At 33.4% G+C, this 20,259-nt stretch overlaps 1 protein-coding gene across 1 annotated transcript in view; it reads right to left on the bottom strand.

The window, feature by feature from the left end:
* LOC116347033 (RNA-binding protein Musashi homolog Rbp6) overlaps positions 1–20,259 on the bottom strand; it is a 371,521-nt gene that overhangs the window by 331,677 nt on the left and 19,585 nt on the right. Inside the window, exon 2 of the mRNA XM_031777427.1 lies at positions 9,172–9,212. Coding sequence (XP_031633287.1) covers positions 9,172–9,212 — 41 coding nt within the window. The remainder of the gene's footprint in view (positions 1–9,171; positions 9,213–20,259) is intronic.

The following is a 20,259-nucleotide window of genomic DNA, read 5'->3' on the forward strand; positions in this document are numbered from 1 at the left end:
ATTCGCACAAATTATGCACAAAAAAATGGTATAGGTTTCAATAAGATGCTCAAAAGTGACTTGCTGGAGAGTGTAGGCCATGCTCCCGCACAGCAGTGTTTTTTTATATATGTGAATGCGTGATTCTGTTTCAATTATGTATAAAATGGTTTGTTTTGGAGTGTTTTTGATAACATTCCATTTACATCAATTATCCCAAATGCGACTTGGCTTTGTCTTTGTATTCTGAATTATTGTTGTATGCTTGTTTTTGACATTTTCACATTTAAAAAAATAAACAGGCGATCTGGCTCCTTTACTCTCTATATTCTTCTTATTGACATTTTTTTATAAATGGAACACCATTTCGATATTGAAATAAATGTCCACCAAAGCCACTTACAGAAATTCAGATATATATATGGTTTACGAATAGACATGGATTAAATTTTGTGGTTGATGTTGATGTAATATGGAACATGCTATAGCTGGGCTCTATCAAATGAAAAGTAATTAATGTCGATTGTCTATCGTACGCATATTTGGATTCAGTCATATCAGCTTTAACCGTTTTATAAATGCCGATTGAGTCGATTCCACGTTCTACATGGGTAAAAATTAAACGTCGTATATGTCATGGTGTAAGCAATTTTCACCCATGGTGAAAAAAAAAAGAATCTCTGTATCCTGCAAAATGTTAATCGAAAACCATTTGGCCACCAACATTCATAAATTATTTTTTATTGCTGCAGGTTATTGATCACATTGATAAATATTATTGAAGGAGTGCAGTAAACACTTTGTGCCAATGTCTTCCACATGTGAGTAAAACTACAGAAATATGCCTTTTGTGTAGCTAACATGTCTATAGCAAAAAAAAAAATTGTAATGATTTTTGAAGTCTTCAAAATATTACATCAATCAGAATTATTTATTTGTTTGTTGTTCGTTTTCCTTGAGCCTATGACGATTGCATGTTGAAATAATCTGAAAATTGAAATTCCATAAAGAAAATTGGTTTGGTATTTCGACTGACCACGGAACATTTTCAACGAATATGTTTTTCGATTTAAGTAAAAACCATTTGCAATATATATAGATATGAACGTTCCAAAGAAAATCCATTCATAAATTCATTCATTCACTATTTTAAGACAGCCCAAATCACTCCGAAAAAAATGTATTGTATTATTCAAATGACATTAAAAAGCCAACAAATAAACGGTGAAATAATTAAGTCGCGTATTTTTTTTTGTGTATGTCGACAAACGTAAAACATATACAAATCTATGGTATAAAATACATACATACACCGTTTGTAATACTCGGTTTAAATGTTGACGACGAAAATGGCTGTAATTGCCAATCGAATTTACATAAATTCAATTCATTGTAGTTTTAGGCATATGTGAGTGAGTTTCATAAGCATATATGTCTGTATATATGTGCATTACAATTGCCAAACAAAAGCGCTAACACATTTGTGAACAGGAAACGTTATTGATTTAGACGCTTCTTATGAGCTCAAATAATGTAAAGAGAAGGAGTACAAATATAAACTAGTTTACACATTTTCGTATCGAAGCAATATCGTTCAAGTGACCTTCTTATGGAAACGATACCCTTTCGCTGTCTCTATCTACACGGATTTTTTTGTTCTCTCGCTCTCGTGTTCTCTCCATTTACGATTCATAAACTGTACCGAATTCGTCTGCGTGCCTCACTATAAAATTTCGCGTGCACCTCGCGGACTCCGACATTGCGTTATTTCTTTCATTCGATATCCACCAAATGCGACTATCGCACGATAGTATAAATTTCAAATGCAATTCCTAATTTATTTCAAATTGAACATACACCAAGTTTAAAGTGGAATGTTTCGATACTAATTCGAAGTTTGACTTTCTACGAAACTTCAAATTACATTTTAATACTGGTTTTTTTTTTTTTGTTCGGTTGGAAAATAAATGATTGAACAACGTATTCGTGTATACTATTGTGTGTTTTTCGTCGTTTTGAGATAAATTCACGCACATTAATGCGATAATTTTGCAGCGAAATTTTTACATTGCTTTTTGTGTTCGTCTATTTTTAAATTGAGAAAATTTAAAGGAAATTGAAAAGGATTTGCGGAAAGAGAGAGAGAGAGATAGCAAGTAAACCAGTACAGATAGAGTTGAGACTCAGGCAATTCAATTATTGATTTTGTTGGAGCGCATTGTTTGTGACGTTATATAGCTTTGGAGAGTAGCTATCATTTCGTATAGCTAGTAAATTATGTAAAAAAAATTTCGTACGGCTGTGTATGTGGTGTAGAAAATGGATTTTTCAAGCATTTTAAAATGCAAACTAAAAAGCGCCCACACAAAAGTAATGCGCCACATCTATGTATGAATGGATATGAATGGCAATAGTATAATAATGTCGATAGTGCTATGTTTTCTTTCCTTCTCTCATTCATTGCCAAGTATGTGTTGTATGCACACGTCACATGCGTCTTCCATATTGATTACCCAATTCAATACATGAAAGTGCACAGGAGTACCAAACAGCTAGCTGCAATAAAAAAAGAGATGGATCAAAAGTAGGAAGACCCAACAACAATACCAATACCGCCAACATCAACTGAGTCAATCAATTTCATTTGGTCTAAATGTGTTTGTGGTTAATTTTATTGTGCACAAGCCGTGAATATTCATAGTGAAGGTTTTAGAGACTACGGGAAATTGTAATACAAAAGGTAGACTTTGTTCGTTACATCGTCTGCATGCACGTGGCACTCTTTTTCTATGCAATTCACCTTCTCTCAACAGCCATTGGGTTGTGTGTGTACGTTAGTTAGTGTATGTATGCTTTTGCATCAAGTTGCGTTGTGAATGCAGGTGTTAAAGTGTTGGTGATATATCATTGCATCATCCAATTTCAACAGAATCACGGTAAGATTTTCTTGAACGAACGCATCACACACAAAAAAAAAAGAATAAAAGAAAATGTTCGGTGTAATTCTGCAGACAAACGTGAAAACCACAGTTTGTGTACGATGTTGTTGTGAGTGGGTTCTCCTTTTCTCTATTTTCAAGTAAACTTTGCAACTAGAGATAACTCGTTTGCTTTTGACTATACATACAAGCGTACGAAGCAAAGATTATTGCTGCTTACATCTTCTCGTTGTGCTGATGTGTATAGAAATAAATGTTTTTCTTTTATTCATTTTGTCGGTAAAGTAGTTCACAAGCGAACATCAACATAGTATTCAAATTTCACTCATTTGGCGAAAATTGTTGGGACAATTCAAATGCAAGTCAACCATTATCGTTAATTCGATGCATTCCATGAGAAACGGTGCTCGACTCTTTACAAACATAAAATGATAGTTAGTTGTCGGTCGGATGAAGTATATATATACAGAAATAATATTATGGCATCCTGCATCATCGCCACCATCATCATTTTCGACTAAACCTAATTTACGATCTTCACATCCTTTCTTCAATTTCAAGACTCGATTTTTTCGTCCGTCATCACCATCAACAATTAGAGAATGCGTTTCAGTAAAGTTTATCTGCATGAATTAACAGGTGAATATTTGACAAAATAAACATATTATCTAATAGTTCGAGAAATGGTGATGTAGTTTGGCATGAAACTGCACTGTCATTACATCGTAGCGAAAAGATTGGCTAAGTGCAAGGTATTCTTACAAAAGTTTGATAAAAAAACGCATCAATTTTAATCAATCACTATAATCGCGCATTATTTGTTGACGGACGAATTTTATTGGTGTAATATTCAAAGTGCGGTGCATGCACTGCAACGAAACATTTCCAACAAATCAATGTGTGTGGCTGTAATGTCTCATAAAATCAATCAAATTGCTACATTTAAAATGATGAAAACTATTTTTAAAACGCAACCAAAACAGATTTCATTCCTTTATTGTTCGCTCATTTGCAAGAAACGCACTGATTTAAACATCATTCTCGATTTTTCCATGTATTTTCAAACTTTTATTCATTTTCACATTTTTCATCATCCTTTATTACCAATTGAAAATGTGAACGATCACAATTCAAATGCAAACAATATTATCGGCATTACGTATTATATGACCATAGCGAAGCTAATGAATAAGCTGTTGCGCTTTGAATAAACCAGCAAAAATACATCAATTTAAACTAATTTTAAGATACTATAAAAATTTATTTAGTGGTGTATTTATCACCCGTTCGATGTTTGCACAGTCGCGCATCAAAATTTATGTTCATTTCGTTTAATCGTTTTGCTCGTTTTTCATTTGTCTGATTTGGAATGTTGTAAAATAAATTGATGGCAAACAAGCAACCGAGCTAGCGAACGAATGAGCAAAGTGATAAGAGGAGTTACAGCAGAGAGAGAGCGAGAGAGCAAGAGAGAGGAGGAGGAAGCAAAGCGAACGGGGTTTGTGTAGCCAGCTTGTCTATATATGCTTGCGATATATTTTGATGCGAAAGAGATGCAGATGTTTGGTTTTGGATTGCGGTTTACGTCATTTGATACCTCACAAAGTGTTAAAATGTGCTTATGCAGTAGTTTCTAGTATTTAAACATCAATGAGCTCGAAAAAGCATATGGTTTATCGTGTGCATGTGTATGACTTTAAATTGAAACATGTGTCAATTTGATCGTCTTTATCGTATATTTCGGAAAAGTGTGCAAGAGAATGAAGGAGAGTAAAATGGACCAATTGAAAAATATATGTGTGTTTTTGAACATAAAATCATCATTTATCTATCGTCAGTTTTCCACCGAAATTCATTCGATTACGTTGATTTTCAGCAAGTTTTTTTTTTTCAATACCATTTTTTTTTATTCGTCGGTTTTTGAATCAAGTTTCGAATTTTGTTGTATCAAGGCGCTGCCAAATGCGCAACTCTTACTCAGCAAAAGTCTCTCTGTGTGATGTGTGTTGCTTGTGCGAAAAACACTGTACTACAAAATCGACGAGATAAACAGACGCTGGTTTTTTATCTATATATTTAAGTTTTTTGCTTTTGCATTTCAGCATGATTTTGAAGCACTTGTAAATTATATGCACTAGTGAATTTTGGAGAAAGGTTTGTGATAGAATAATGAAAAAAAATGCGGCGAAGGCAGTAAACGCAAGCATAAATTGGGAAGGCGAGCAAATGTGCGCACATCTTGTCTATTGGCGAACATCATCACGACCACCGGATTAATTTTTTGGTGTAATTGAGCATGAAACTTGTGTAATGCACCGAGTAATACAGCGTGTAGCAGTGAGCAAAAGCAAACTGCGTCTCACAATGCTTTTTTTTATGTATGTTTGCATTTTTTCATTCTCCGCTCTATCGATCTAGCTCCTTCTCACTGTGTGTCTCTCTTTGATTTAAGCACACTTTTGCCGTTATCTTCATTTTGTACCATCATATGTAGATTTGTATTTCCTGTCATGTGGAAGACAGGGCGAAAACGACATAGAGAAGACATAAAATGCAAAACAATAACACAAAATGAGTATCTAAATAAATCAGTTATTATGCGTTGCTCATATGAAATGGCAAAAGAAAAATGCTCTTGATTGCTTGTTCTATGTTCATGTGATTCATGTTATGAGTAATGAAAAGTGACTGCTTCATGGCCAGGTATGACAACGACCACCAATCACATCATCAGATTGTGTGCAACAAATATTCAAATTGGTTTGCTGTGTAACATCAGAATGCAAAGACGTCACAATGGATGCAAAGACGTCAAAAGGATAAACGTATAATTGCCATTGTTGTTGCATCTGTGCAATTTTTGAAGATTGCGTCAGAGAAAGCCGCCTGAGTAATGAGCAACATAGGAGCAGTATGTAATGAAACAGTCTAGTTGATACAACACATTTGTGTATACGGATCTGTGTTTCTTTTACCAAATTAATGAAAGCATAACGTCTTATAAACTTATAAATGAAATTTCAGGTTTGTGTTCATTGTCACAGTGTGTGTGTATGTACTGTCACTGCCACTTGTTTTACTGTGCATATGCTCAACACATACTTCATTTAATCCGTATATTCAACAATCTAATAAGCATCGAGCACAGAACCAACAAACATGATATATGTAGGCGAACTGTACCGAAATAAATCTGACAACGTCAAAAAGTCTGCAGCATCATAAAATGCTTATGGTATTTGGTTTAACATAACAATCATATTATTTACGCCACATTTTCTACATACTCATACATTTCTTAAGACATTTTCATCAAGAGAATAAAGTTAAAAGAGCGATGGACAGTCAAAGCGAGAACAACAGTGTCTCTCTCTCTCTCTCACTCTGTGTGTGTTTGTGTGCTGTTCATACCGAAAACAATAAGATCGAAAAAATGAACACAAATGCCACTTTAATGGTGTGTGGATGCTTTATTACCGCATCCATGGTTTTCATTTAACATAAATTCAACAACCTTGCATCCTATCCAAAATAATATTTTGCATTTCGACAGGAGCAAACATAGCGAGTGAAAAGAAATAAAAAAAAACAGTCTGTTATTTATTATATGCTCACAACATAATCGCCTCGACAAACGTTAAACGCTGAGAAAATCAATGTCCAAAAAAACTGAACGAACAATTAAATGCGCAACAAAAAACACAGACGTTTCTTTATTGTTTTTTATTTCTTCATTGGTGCTCATTCAATATTTGAGCGAGCATTTCTGTTTGGCTGTGTTTATTTTATGCTTTTATTTTTATTTTATTTTTGAATGCACGCCTGGACGGTGGTTCAAGCATTTCCCATTTTTCTTCATTTCGAACTTCAACAACATTGTGTATGATTGCAACCACAGTAAACCACAGTTGAATCCACTTAATGCCAATGAAGACATTTTATGTATTTTCCCAGCCATATCCAAGCGAAAGAGTGTCGGAATATATGGATCCAAGGGTCTTGTATACGATGCTATACATACATTGTGAAATCTCAGCAAACTTCCAGTACTTGTACTGAAGATGACAACGACGGCATGGTTTATGTTTTCTCTTATGTGAAACATGTAACCGTCACCAATGTTCATTTCGTGTGTGTGTGCGTCTGCATCACTTTCATACATTTTGTGCAAGTGTGAAATATTTCCACGCATTTGCCGTTCTACTAAACGTGTCTTTTTTATAGGAATTCAATAGCATTGTCTTACTGTATTTGGTGGTGGTGTTCTTGATGCGTTACATCTTCCAAAGAGGACTTTTACCCATTCAAAAAGGATTTGTGACAATGGTATTTTTTCTCATAATTCATAAAATCGCGATGGCCACTTTGTTCATCTCACACGTTTTTCCGTTGTTTTCTTTGAATTAATCTTGATGATTAAAGAAGATGAAGAAAGACTATAAGGATGTAGAAGAATAAATTTCCTGCCATTGTCTTCGTTGATCTTTTGAAATTGATAACAAAGCAAGTTCATTTGCTTATAAGTGAATTTACACAATCATAAGCCAAAAAATTTGTTTTAACCACGTTCAAAATTAATTCAATGTACATCTCGTAATTAAAAGTGTTTAAATTATGCAAAATGAAAGAAATTTCTTTTCTCTGCATGCTCTGATATCATGCGGCAGAAATGAAGCAAATGTTATTATATAACAATTGAGACCAAAGAAAAAGATTGACGTTTGCATTTTTTTATATGAACAAAAAAACAGCAACAACAAAATCCAGTTTTTAAAAAGCTTTCATATTTTGTTAGAGAGTATATTATCTTGACAAAGGGAAAAATATGCACACACACACAAACACAAAAGAAAAATCACATTATAATGGGATAAAATAAGGTTAATCATACCATTTAACTTCATTGTTTAATCCCGGCAGCTAAACGACATGACTTGAGAGAGTAAAAATTGATGATAATGATAAAGACGATGATGAAGAAGGATGAAGCGATTTCTTGAAACTAAAAGTTTGCGAGGATCTCAATTGATATCGTTGTTTATCACAATGTAGATTTATTTTCATCGCATTTTTTGCTCTTTAACTTTTACTCCTTTCTTACTTTTGGTTCTTTCATATTTTGGCCAGTTTTTTTAAACCATCTCACGCATTTTCCCCTTTTACTCTCTCACTCTTTCTCTTTCTTTCTCTATCTCTCTCTCTCTCTCTTTTACTGAACACGTAATTTACACAAATGTCAAATGGTAGAATTTTTTTTTTAGTTTTCCCATAAAGAAAGCGTTGTGTATGCGACAAAAAGCGACCCAAGAAAACCGAGTAATGCTCAAGTTCTCTTCGGTGCATTCAATTGCATAAGTTGAAAGAAATGAATTGTGAAAGAATGAGTGAGAAATAATGCAATGAAAAAGAAGCGAAAAATTTAACGTGAGATCAAAAACTGAACGCAGTGTATCCAGCTGTTCAAACTCAACTGATTATATGCACGATAAGTGGATGAACACTTATGAAAACTCTCGGCAAAAGAAAAGAGCTTTTATTTGTGATAGCTATTTCAATTCGTGCAAAAGCAGCACGTAGACGATAGTTTGCACCGACACCCATACATTTCTAATAAGAACGAAAGATGTGTTTGAGAGTGTACGACTACACGGTTATTCCAAGGAAGAAGAAAAAAAAATGCTTACGCACTTGAGATCGAATAAAAATGGTTGTGAAAGCCCCAGAAAGGACTGAACTGTTGTTTGAAAGCGAACTATCGCAAGCGAGCGCCCCACACAAATACAGACACACACACGTATGCGGATCAACTATGTAATTACGGAAATCGTTGTCAAAGTTGAGCTATATTAAAGAACTTAGAAGCTCATTAATGCTGTGAACCAAAAAGAAAGTCATATAGTCTATAAAGAGAAATCACAAAATGTTTACTTGTGCAATAAAATTCGTTTAAACGAAACTTTCAGTGTGAAAGTTTTCACAGTTATAATGAGAGAGAAAATGAAAACAAAATTGTATATAACAACAAATCGAAACCGGAAACATTGCTATTTATAGTTACATTTGAATTATTTAACACAATAGATAGAGCCTGTTTGTGAACCAATTTATGTGTATCAGATGTTTGAAATGAATTTGCGCAGCATGAAGTCAATTACATTTTTCAACTGGAAACGGCAATTATTTCACATAAAAATTTATGCATGTCTCTATCATTTCGGGAACGAAACAGAATAAAAAAAATCGAATCACTTACCTGGACTTGTTTGCCAACTCAGTCCGCCAATAAACATTTTCCTGCGAAAAAAAAAGAGGACAACATTTATTTTATTAATTATTATCATTCTTTGCAATGAATTCCATTTTAAAATCAATATTGTTAAAAGCGTGTGCAGTTAACAGAATAAAACGACCACGCCATTTGAAACAATGCATTTTAAAAAACGACTACACTCGTTTTTATTTCGATGTTGTAATTTCATTGGAATATGAATCGAATCAATTGATTGGACGTTGAAACTTTTCTCTTAAGTACACTTTGGCGCATATATAAAATGTGAATATTTCGTTTCATTCGAAAATCCCATTTAATTTAATGAATTTTCGAAATGTGCATGATAATTTTTCGCACAACTTTATTTCAAGTACATTGTTATATGAATATTTACACCCATTGATTGGAAGTGCAAATTGAATGTTTATATGAACGTTCTTCTTGTTTTTCGGATTGTCGGCATTTTCCATTTACCATCCTAATTTTAACAACAAAACGAGAACCAAAGTGCACAAAGAACACACAACAAAAAAAAAAGAAGCTCTAGACGAAAGACGCTACAAGTGACGACAATTTCATTTGCATGGTTGAATAAATGTGGATTTCGTCGTTCTTTTTCGGATTTCCAAACAAAATGAGTATACAAAACTTTGTGGCATTTCATTCCACCTTTTTTCATTTAATTTGATTTACATAATATTATTATTTGGCTCATTAGTAGACGATGTGCCTAGATTTTTTCATTCGGTGCTCAGCATTCACATTATTTGCTCAGTGGCAACATATTTTTCAGTATTTACATAGGAAGCATAACCATTCGTTAGCTAAACATCCAAGCATACACTGATAATTTTACGTCATGAGAGTGCATAAGTTGGAATGAGCTGCAAATTAATATTTTTTAGTCCGACCTGGTTGGACTGCAAATAGAGACTAAATCCTTTGGGATGAGCGATCCTATTATTTTTGGCCAATTTTTTTAAATCAAAATAGCAGCAACAACAACAAACGTGAAAAATCGATCGAAAGTTTTTACGTTTATAATATTTCATTCAAAATAAAAATAGCAAGTCATCTTTATTAGCTCAACTATTAGTATTGCATATCCAGCAATTGAACAAACTGTAATTGTTTTATTTTTCTGCTCTGGCCATATCCATATTGCTTTGATCAGTCTATGCATTTCGGATGGATATCTATCCGCGATATTCTAGAATATCTCGATATTTAACGCAACTGCACACAAACAGAGCTGTGTGTATCAAATGCTGCACGTACACAGTCAGACTGTATCTGTTGTATTTTTCGTGCGGCACTTGATACACATATTCGTATCGACATACCATAGATTCTTTGTGCGATGCACACAACTCTGGCTCTGGCGTTAAATATCGCGAATTGATATCGATCCGAAATATATAGACTGGCTCTGGCCGGAATGCCATGCATTGTGATGTAAATTGTGATTCGCTTTTGTGTCAAAACCTGATAAATTACGAATAAAATTGAAGGTCGAAATCAGTATGATCTCATATATTAAGCATATTATCATTTGACTATGAATTTTAATTGTTAGTGTGAAATTTGGTGACAGCGCCACTGTGAACATGCATTGGTAATAAAAATAGCATACCCTGAATTCGGTTGAAGTATGACTATCATACTACCTGTAAATTTATGCATGCCACCCCACTGCTGTGGTGGCTCGCTCGTGAAACAGTTTTTTATGAGACAATTTCATGAAAATTAAATGTAACACTTGATAATTTTATTAAAATTACAATCCATCATCACAGTTGGGTCCCATTGGCTGTTTCGGTTCGGTTTGGCTTCGTTCGTGTGTTCATTCAATGTTCCGACGAGATAGGGGTGCAACAGAATCAAAAATCACTGAAGCAATCATTTAGAAGAAGGAAATTACATTTATGCACTAATCAACTAAACGCACGTGTTAATGGACAAACTGTAAACGGTATCGATAATAAAATGATGGAGATTCAAAGTGTTTGAATTTAATTTGAAGCGAGAGGCGGAGTGGTCTATCATCTCACTTTATCATGTTTATGTTCACTTGCATTTGCATTCATTTCAATTTAAATTCTCAATAAATCGTATTTCTTGGAAATGCACACACATACACACAAATCGTTTGACTTTTGCAAAGTAAATTCCACTTCAATGTGATAGTAATCATTTGAAAACGGAATATTAAGTCGGCTGGAAGGAAAACAATAAGACGTGACTTTAACTAAGAGTCGATGTTAACATTTATATACGCTTCGAATGTCTCTCCCGATAAAATGCGGAGTTAATGAGTTCAACATTTTTTTACGGCGATTTAACGATGAACTTTCTTACCAAAGACAAACTGTAGTAGTTTTGTATACTCTATTTTAAGTGTGCCCGAGCATTTCAAACATGATTAATACCGACTCAAATGGGTTTTTGTCATAAAAAAGTTACTCATGCCAAACGTTTAAAAGGAGCACACGCGAACATTCAAAATACAAATGCTCGATTCGAATTTTAGCAGCCAAATGAAAAATGTGCAGTGCAGTGCAGGTACCCGAATGATGATTTCACTTGTTCAAATCACACGACCGAAATAATCGCCATAAGAATATTTTGTTCAATGAAATTAACGATGCCAAACAAACAATTTCATTGATGAACATTTCATACATTCATTGTTTTGTAATGTACACGTCGCACACATTTTAATTTCATGCAAACGTTTTTTTTTTCAGTTTAGGATACATGGTAATTTACACGTTTCTCTGTAAAAATTGCAACTTTAAAATGTAAATTGCACGCGGCAAAAATTTATTTTGACCTAATCATCATTAATAACTGTCGCAAATTGTATAGTTTATTACATACACATGCGCTTATGTTGAACGAATCACACTAAAATCTATTCGTAGCATTTGTGTCTTCAATTATAAGTCTTAGCTTCATGATCGTTCAAAGAAATTCAGTGCATCGCATCGTATCATTGGCTTTGGTAATAAAATTGTATTTGCATTAGCTTTTTTGTTGATATTATATGAATTTATCAATTAATTAATTCTATTTCATGTCAATCCAATATCGCAAATATAGTAGCAGCTCTTGAAAATTTTGTCGAATTGTCGAAATTATTCCATAACAATGCTTCATTTTTAACAATTTTTGGTTCAACAATGCTGAATGCTGAATGTTTCTCATCAAACGTACAGTAATCAAACAATGTATTTTGATGTGGTTACGATATAATTTTCTATTAGAAAACGTTCTGCATTTACACTGATTTTCAAAACTTTAAATCTAATGATTTTGCATACAAATTGGATACCCTTTTTTGCAGTGTTTAAACTATTTTCCGTTTTTCGATGAATTAAATTGATGGAATAAATTGAATTAAAATGTTTGTTTATGTGCCTCATGTAAATTAAATTGGCAAAGTTTGCGCGTGGTAATTGCATGTATCTGAGATGCTTTTCATTTTCATAGAAAATAATAATATATTTTGATTAGAATTTTTTTTCCATAATACTTTGTTAACATAATCTAGATGCCGAAAATTCAATTGACTAAATACGCTGGAAACTTTTGAACGGCAATGTATGTATGGAATATGAAGTGACTGGGACATCATGATATATTTTCAAATCGACGAAATGTCGATTGAATAAATTCTATCCTTCAAATCGTTGGGGTTCGAGCTATATTTTTGAATACGGATTATAATCGTATCAGTACCAACGGCATATACATGTCGATATTGAATGTGATGCGTTAAAAGTGGGTAAGATTTTGATCCAAATCAATTTCATGTTTGACCATTAAGTTTTCATTGAAGTGGAAAAGCTTCGATTTTCCAAAACATTTTCAATTATTTCAAAATAATTGATTGTGATGTGTGTGTGTGTGTGTGTATGCATGATTTTTTGATGACCATTGGAAAGAATGGAGGAGCACTTGTGTTATATTTTCCATGTTTGAATGAAATTTTAATATAGCTAATTTTCACATCGTGATTTTGCTGAAATTTTACATTGCACGCACACATACATCTATTATGGCAAAACGATAAGTGCAATAACCAGAAAACGAGCATGTATTTGGTATGAATGTCTGATTCAACAACAATAATAATTATAATAATAATATTAATATGAAGAAGAAAAAAAGTGTGTGTTGTTCATGCTGTATTATAGTGAGCAAGCCATATAGCAGCAGTATGGCATTCATGGTAGAGGTGTGAACATCTATGCATACCGGCTATTTGCATATATAAATGTTCTCGAAAAATCAAATGAAATTTATGTGATATTTTAACACCTGCTGCTAATGACGATGGCGGAACGTGCAATATTAATAATGAAATTTGTTTAAATATGAGATTTTTGCTCTACAGCACATTTTTTTTTCATTCGTTCATAATTTCACGGTTTAGAGTGAGCATCAATAACGAAAAAGACAAAAACGAAGAGAGAGAGAGAGAATAATGTTCGAAAAATAGTCCACATATATTGCTGTCATTCTGTTCTCAAACACAAATAAATTAAACAAATCAATTATTAAATGTTATCAACAAAATTAAAATCATTATTTTGTATCGGATTTTTCTATAATTGTAAACTATTCGAACTGAAGATAAATAAAATTAATTATTGCGAAGAAAAAATCATCGCTCCATTTTTGGAATTTCATTTCAAAAAAAAAAAAAAACGTTTGACACAAATTAAGGTAAAAAACTGATTTCATTTCGATTGAAATAAAATTTTGTGATAAAAAAATCAATGAACGACAAAGATAAAATGTGTTATGAAATCGATTTCGCTTATTGCCAATGGGTATTTACTGTTTATAATCTGATGTTTATATTTTGCGTATAATCACTTTAAATCGGTTAAAATATCATTGTTGCTTGTTATTTTAATTTCCATTTTAGCTGTACGCCGCAACAATATTGAACTATGTAAATCTATAGATATCTATGTTTGTGGCGTTCATCGCGTTCTTAATATGTATTGTCTACACACAAATGTGCTTTTCCTATTATTGTTGCGTGAAGCTAATAAAAGTGGACGTCACTGTTTCCTCTCAATTTTTTGTTGTTGTTGCCGCTCGTTCACTTAATTCGTTGCAGTTCTTTTTTTTTCATTCAGATTTTTTCTATTTTTTGTGTCGGTTTTGTCAAACCGATCGGCGCATTATCTGTGATTCTCATTTCATTGAACTGAAACGTGTATAGGTGAATAATGTGTAAACAATTCAAATTAATTTAAAATAGCTTAAAATACATATATGCGATTGCTGTCAACTTGCCTCTATCATCACACGACAATGTGTGTTTTTCACTTTGCATACATAAGTTATTTTGTTTCTGTCCAATTCCGATCGAATCTCTTGCCCAACACCACATTTAAATTTGCGACAAAAACTGGCGACACAATCAATAAATTGATTTCATCGGTGAATGCGTGCTGGTGTGCTCAAAATCTAAATAAAAACCGATTCTTCGCAAACGATTCGAAGTGGTGTTGATATTGAAAAACATTTTTAGAAAATAAACGCCTCAAAAATTTGCCATTGATTGCTTTTTAATCAGTTCATTGCGATAGATTCCTACCTATTTGCCAAATTGTGAAAAGCCGCATTTCAATCGAAATGAAATAAAAAAAACAACAATGTAATCACCAAGCGCTGAACAACAGCGCTAAAATGTGAACCGGCAAAATCGTTAGAGAGTAAGTGAGAACATTTCAAATCAACGAACTCGAAGAACCGAATAAAAAGAAAAGAACACAAAAACACACACATTGTATATAAATACATGCAACAAATATTTACGGTATTTTCATCAGAATTGCTATGATCAACGTAATGATCATCAAAAAGTGCTTAAACTAGAACGGTTTTCGTCACGTTTGTCTTTCTCCCTATTGTATTGTCGCTGATATTGCGACACAAAGTTGTGCAAATATCACAGCACCAGAAAATGATAGAGAAAAGTGTACACACCGAAAAGAGAAAATAAGAAACGAAAAAATGTGCCGAAGAAAATCTACTGTGAATGTATGTTTGTCAATTTATATATGTACTGTCTGTCTATGGTTGAGGCCGCTATACCGACCGAGTGAATCGAAAACCGATCGAACAAAGCATACACACTCAGTTTTACTACTCCATTTATGTTGTGAAACGGACGTGAGCAGTTCAAACTGGTCGGATGTTCGAACTTTAGCGCTGTTCTTATCTTTGACACTTTGGAGCTATATATTTTTTTTTTATTCTTCAACTGGATGTTTTTCCTCTATTCTGTCTTTAAATTTATGTTTGTTTTGTCGCTCATTCCATCTTTTGGCATTGCACTTTTAAAGTGCTTGGGCATTTTTATTTTTGTCTCCATTTATTGCCATTGACAATTGAAATGTGCAATGGGCATCATTTTCATCAACATCTCTTCTTTTGGCTAAACTATGACGCCTAGGGAGTAGAATATAGTCTGATTCTATTTTGATGCTGAACACAACTCGATGCAAAATAAACAATTAATAGAAATCGAATGTAATCAATTGAAATCAATGTAGTTATTTAGTTTAAAAACTCAGCTTTTATACGGACTTTTGATTTGAAAACGGAGTTTATGTATGAAAAATAGCATAAATAAATGTGGCCATGGTGGCATCTGCAACAGAAGTAGACGTTTTGCTCTTTTTTACGTCTTTGTCGCACATTTTGACCTATATCATGACTTGTCAAATGAATGAACTGAGATTTAAGTGCCCTGACATCCTGTTTACATAGTTGTAACTTCGGTAAAAAAAAATTTGCCATTTAATTTTCAACACTATTTTGGGTCACTTTATTTCTAATCCATTCACGTGTTGTCTTTCAAAGGCTCGACCCCCGATGAATTACCAGTATAGTCATTTCCCATAGCGACCAATAAAAAATGAATAAATCGTATGATCTTTGTAGCCACTTGGCATCGATGTGTGAGTGTGTGTTTGTGTGAAAGTTATGCGTCCATTACGATGTTAACCACGTTAAATGATGAGAACAATTTTTCAAATCTCTAGTGAGTTTAAAATTTCTAGACTCATTTGTTCTCTTTAAACAATTTTTCGTTGTAATGAGTTTAGTTCATAAGTTCGTCGTCACATCAAATCAGTTCCGTTTGAAAATATTTCAATCACATTTTGGACTTAAGCCATAATGCCACTACTGACGGCACACATTGAATTTTCTTTGGTTTTCATTCTCTTTTCTCTTTTTTCGTTTTTTTCTTTTCCTTCAAATTTCGAACGAACCATACAGTCATAAATATTAAATTCAGCCGTATGTGTCGCGTTAAGTTTCAAGGCAACGATGAGATAGAGAGAGAAATCATTAGTATTTTAAATTACTAGTTTAAAAATGCGAAAAAATCAAAAAATTAACAATTCTCATAAAAAAGGAAACGTGGTTCGTATACTCGGTTAGTCAGACAGTCACACATCATATGGTGGGTGATTGACGAAAGTGTCATGTGCGAATTGGACGCTAGTGAATTATCATTCTTAATATATATATATTTGCGACTACTTGGTAGTCTTCTTCGTGTTCGTATAGGATTCGGATCGACAGCAACAGGTTACGGACGACGATGTGGTTCACTATATGATGAATCCATTTTTTTTGTTTGTGTGTGATGCTGAACTATAATACATTTCATATCATCCGTCAATCCGTTATATAGTTTGATTTGTGAAGCGAAACATAGAAATAAAACGTGGATTTTATTTTATCCATATTCTTTGTTTTTTGTGCTCTGTTTCGCTGTGTGTCGCATAGTTTTTCAATTTGGTGTCGGCGCACACATATAAATATATATATATTCGTCAGCGCAAAAGATTACCTGAAAAACTTTGCCTTCCGCAATAAGAAGCAATAAGAACCGTCAAAGTTACGAAAATACAAAGAATTTTTTTTTTAAACTGTCTCAAAGAGCATTGCATCATCATAATTGAACTGATTCTTTTAGAAAAGATAGAGTTTCTTTTCCTCGAAAAAGGAAGGAAACGTCTTGAAAAACAAGAGAAAAAAAGCACATCCACTCAAGACAAATGCTCGTCTCATCGTTTATTTTTTTCACTTTTCCGCACACTATAAACAGGTTATAATGTAAAATTGGCCCGGCCGTAGATGCAATTTCGTTTGTCTTTTACATTTCTATATAGTGATGCTTCAAATTGTCGTCGCAAGATGAACGAAGAGAGCAACTCAAACGAAATCGATTGTGAAATGTTATCAAGAGAGAGCCTTATCATACGATTTTAAATTGAAATTTTCAGTTGTGTTTGTATATTATCACCATTAAATGAAATCTCAGTCAAAAGAAGTGCTCGCAATTGAACCTCTTTGAATTTTCATCAATGGAACATTGGTTTTAGGTCAATAAAATGAGGCTATAGATTTCATGTGCAAACGGTGTATCTCTTCTGCTAAAACTCTTTGTTGTCGCATATTTGTAGTCATCGTCTATGCGTTTGAGTATAAATGCTTGGACAACAAATGCAATACTTTAAATTGTGTATCAAAATTCCATAGAGTGCCAAAAAACCTTCAGCCATTTGGTATAAAATACGATAATAGGCTCTAAAAGTAAGCAGAAAACAACATCGGACAAATTAAAAAAAAAAACGACCAAATAATATACGGAAAAATTGAGCAAAGGAGACCACAATTCAAAACTGAATAAGAAAATCTCATACGCTTCGTACGTAAGCTTTGATTTATATGAAAAGATGTTGGCGTATAAAGAATGGTGGAAAACTGATCGATGCGAAGCGAATGTCGAACGATGTGAATGTGAAAAATGTGCATGCCAGAGTTATATAGTCGATCGATTGCTTCGATTTCGATTTGTGTGCGTGTTTTGTTGATGGTATTGCTATTGTTATCAGTGCTTCATCTCCAATTTGATTCATTTTGGTACACATGTTCCCGGGATTTTCTGATTTGCTTTCCAAACACTTACATTTTGTCACTATATTTGTTGTATATTATTCGCTGATGTGTTGCGAACATTTTTCGCGCTCTCTCTCCGTCTTCCCCTTCTTCTCTCTTTATCTCTCTTGCTCTTTCCCTTTGAGCAAAAACGAAAGAAATATTACCAAATACGTGTGTGAAAGGGAGAATGAGCATCACAGCCGTTGTTATCATTGTGATTACAGTGCTCCAAACCACTTAATATGGCATTTTAATAGAATATATGATATCAAGAAAAAACAATGTGGCCATAAATTGTTTGCTGATTTCCAATTTTTCAAGAAAATCTTCAACAACAATAACAAATATACTACTTGAAATCAGCTAGATATGAAATAGTGGTGTTTGTATGGTGTGCGCTCTGTTTGCGTTCAACGAGAAACAAGAAATAATTCATATTTAAATTTTGACATCGTTATTTGCTGTCTCCGGTCTTTTTGTCTCTCGTTCATGTGTACAGTCATTATCTTTGTTGTTTTCAATAAACCACGTGATACAAACGAGAAGTCACAGCAGCATCTTGATGTTTTTTCGAATTTCCATTTTTCACCGATCACTTTTCACATGAGTTATATCCATGAGATATTCGGTGTAGTAAAATGGGTTTCGTGATAGATTCGTGCATTTATCGTTCGAAAACTGTGCCGAATACAAAACGATGACGAATGAAAAACGATGCGAACAAATGGAGACAATCGGTTTCTCATATTATGTGTGTGTTTGCCTTTTTAGTTGACTTATTTTTTTCCATGAGGAAAATGATTGAAACGAAAACGACTTTAATGATCTTAAGCAGGAAAACACTTAGAAATATAATACCGTATGCAAAAGTTGACAGTGATAGACATTTATTATTCCGACTGCCGTTCTTGACTGCCTCCATCGTGATCTCTTTTCTCGCCTTTCTTCTCTTTTTTTTTTCATTTATTCATTATTATTATTATTTTTTTATTTTTTGCATCAGCTTTCGCATTGGTTATTGTAACATACGGTACACATGAGACAAAGTTCGGAAAATGGCACACAAAGCATGGCCCTTTCTATGTGCATTATTTCATTGCGCCATGTGCGCACATAAAGAAAACGCTAAACGAACCGACCGAAAAAGAGAAAAGTAGCAGCAACAACAACAACAACATATACTCAATCAGAAAAATAAAACAACGATGTGGCATGATGCAGAAGATCAAAAACAAAAAATACAACTAGTATAAAACACTGTTTAGAGGAAAAATTGTCAGTATAAAAATGTTATTAGAAACTGGTTGTGTGCATCGCACACGTGCACTGATTTTAATGAAAAAGTCTCTTCATTGATGAAATTTTTTTCATCTCATCTCGCCGCGCCTGTCGGTCTCTTCACTGCCAGCCATCATTTCAACTATGTGTGCAAATTTTCGTGTTATTTCGGGTCGTTTTATTAATAGAGTTATGGCAAATTCAACAAAAATTAAAATTTTAAAATAAATATTGCAAATGGGCAACAAATGTCATCGTTACGCTGTTATCGAGCTCATTATACATTAAATACATGTTTGCACACCATTTTGAAATTGTAATAAACTAAATAATTGATCGCGCGACGAATCAGCATTTGACCACAATGGGATCTATTTGCATGGAGAACACATTTGGAGAAAGCACAAATATTTCACATACGCTCTTACATTGACCACTGCTGCCAAATCGATTCATTTTCAATTTTTTTTTTCGTTTGTTTGTGGTTATTTAAATCTAAACATCATAAAACGTTTCAACGTAGGGCAGCTCAACGAAGACCGAATAGAAAGAGATATTTTGAGACATTGTTGGTGCATATTTGGCAAATTGGCGATGAGAATCATGCAAAGTCATATTAATTCAATTAAATGAATACGTGTACGTGGTTAAATATCAATGTTTTGTTCTGTTTTGATTTTTTTTATGTAATATTATCAGGTTTTTTTGTACCTAATGCATACTGAAGTTGTTAGAGAGATGGAGCGACAGAGCAAGTGTATGCAAAATATAGTTTTAGTATGTGAAAGCAATTACATGCTCGTTACATGT

The sequence above is a fragment of the Contarinia nasturtii genome, unplaced genomic scaffold (assembly GCF_009176525.2).
Source record: "Contarinia nasturtii isolate CC-2019 unplaced genomic scaffold, AAFC_CNas_1.1 Cnas_scaffold_1699, whole genome shotgun sequence".
In the NCBI taxonomy this organism is placed as follows: Eukaryota; Metazoa; Arthropoda; class Insecta; order Diptera; family Cecidomyiidae; genus Contarinia; species Contarinia nasturtii.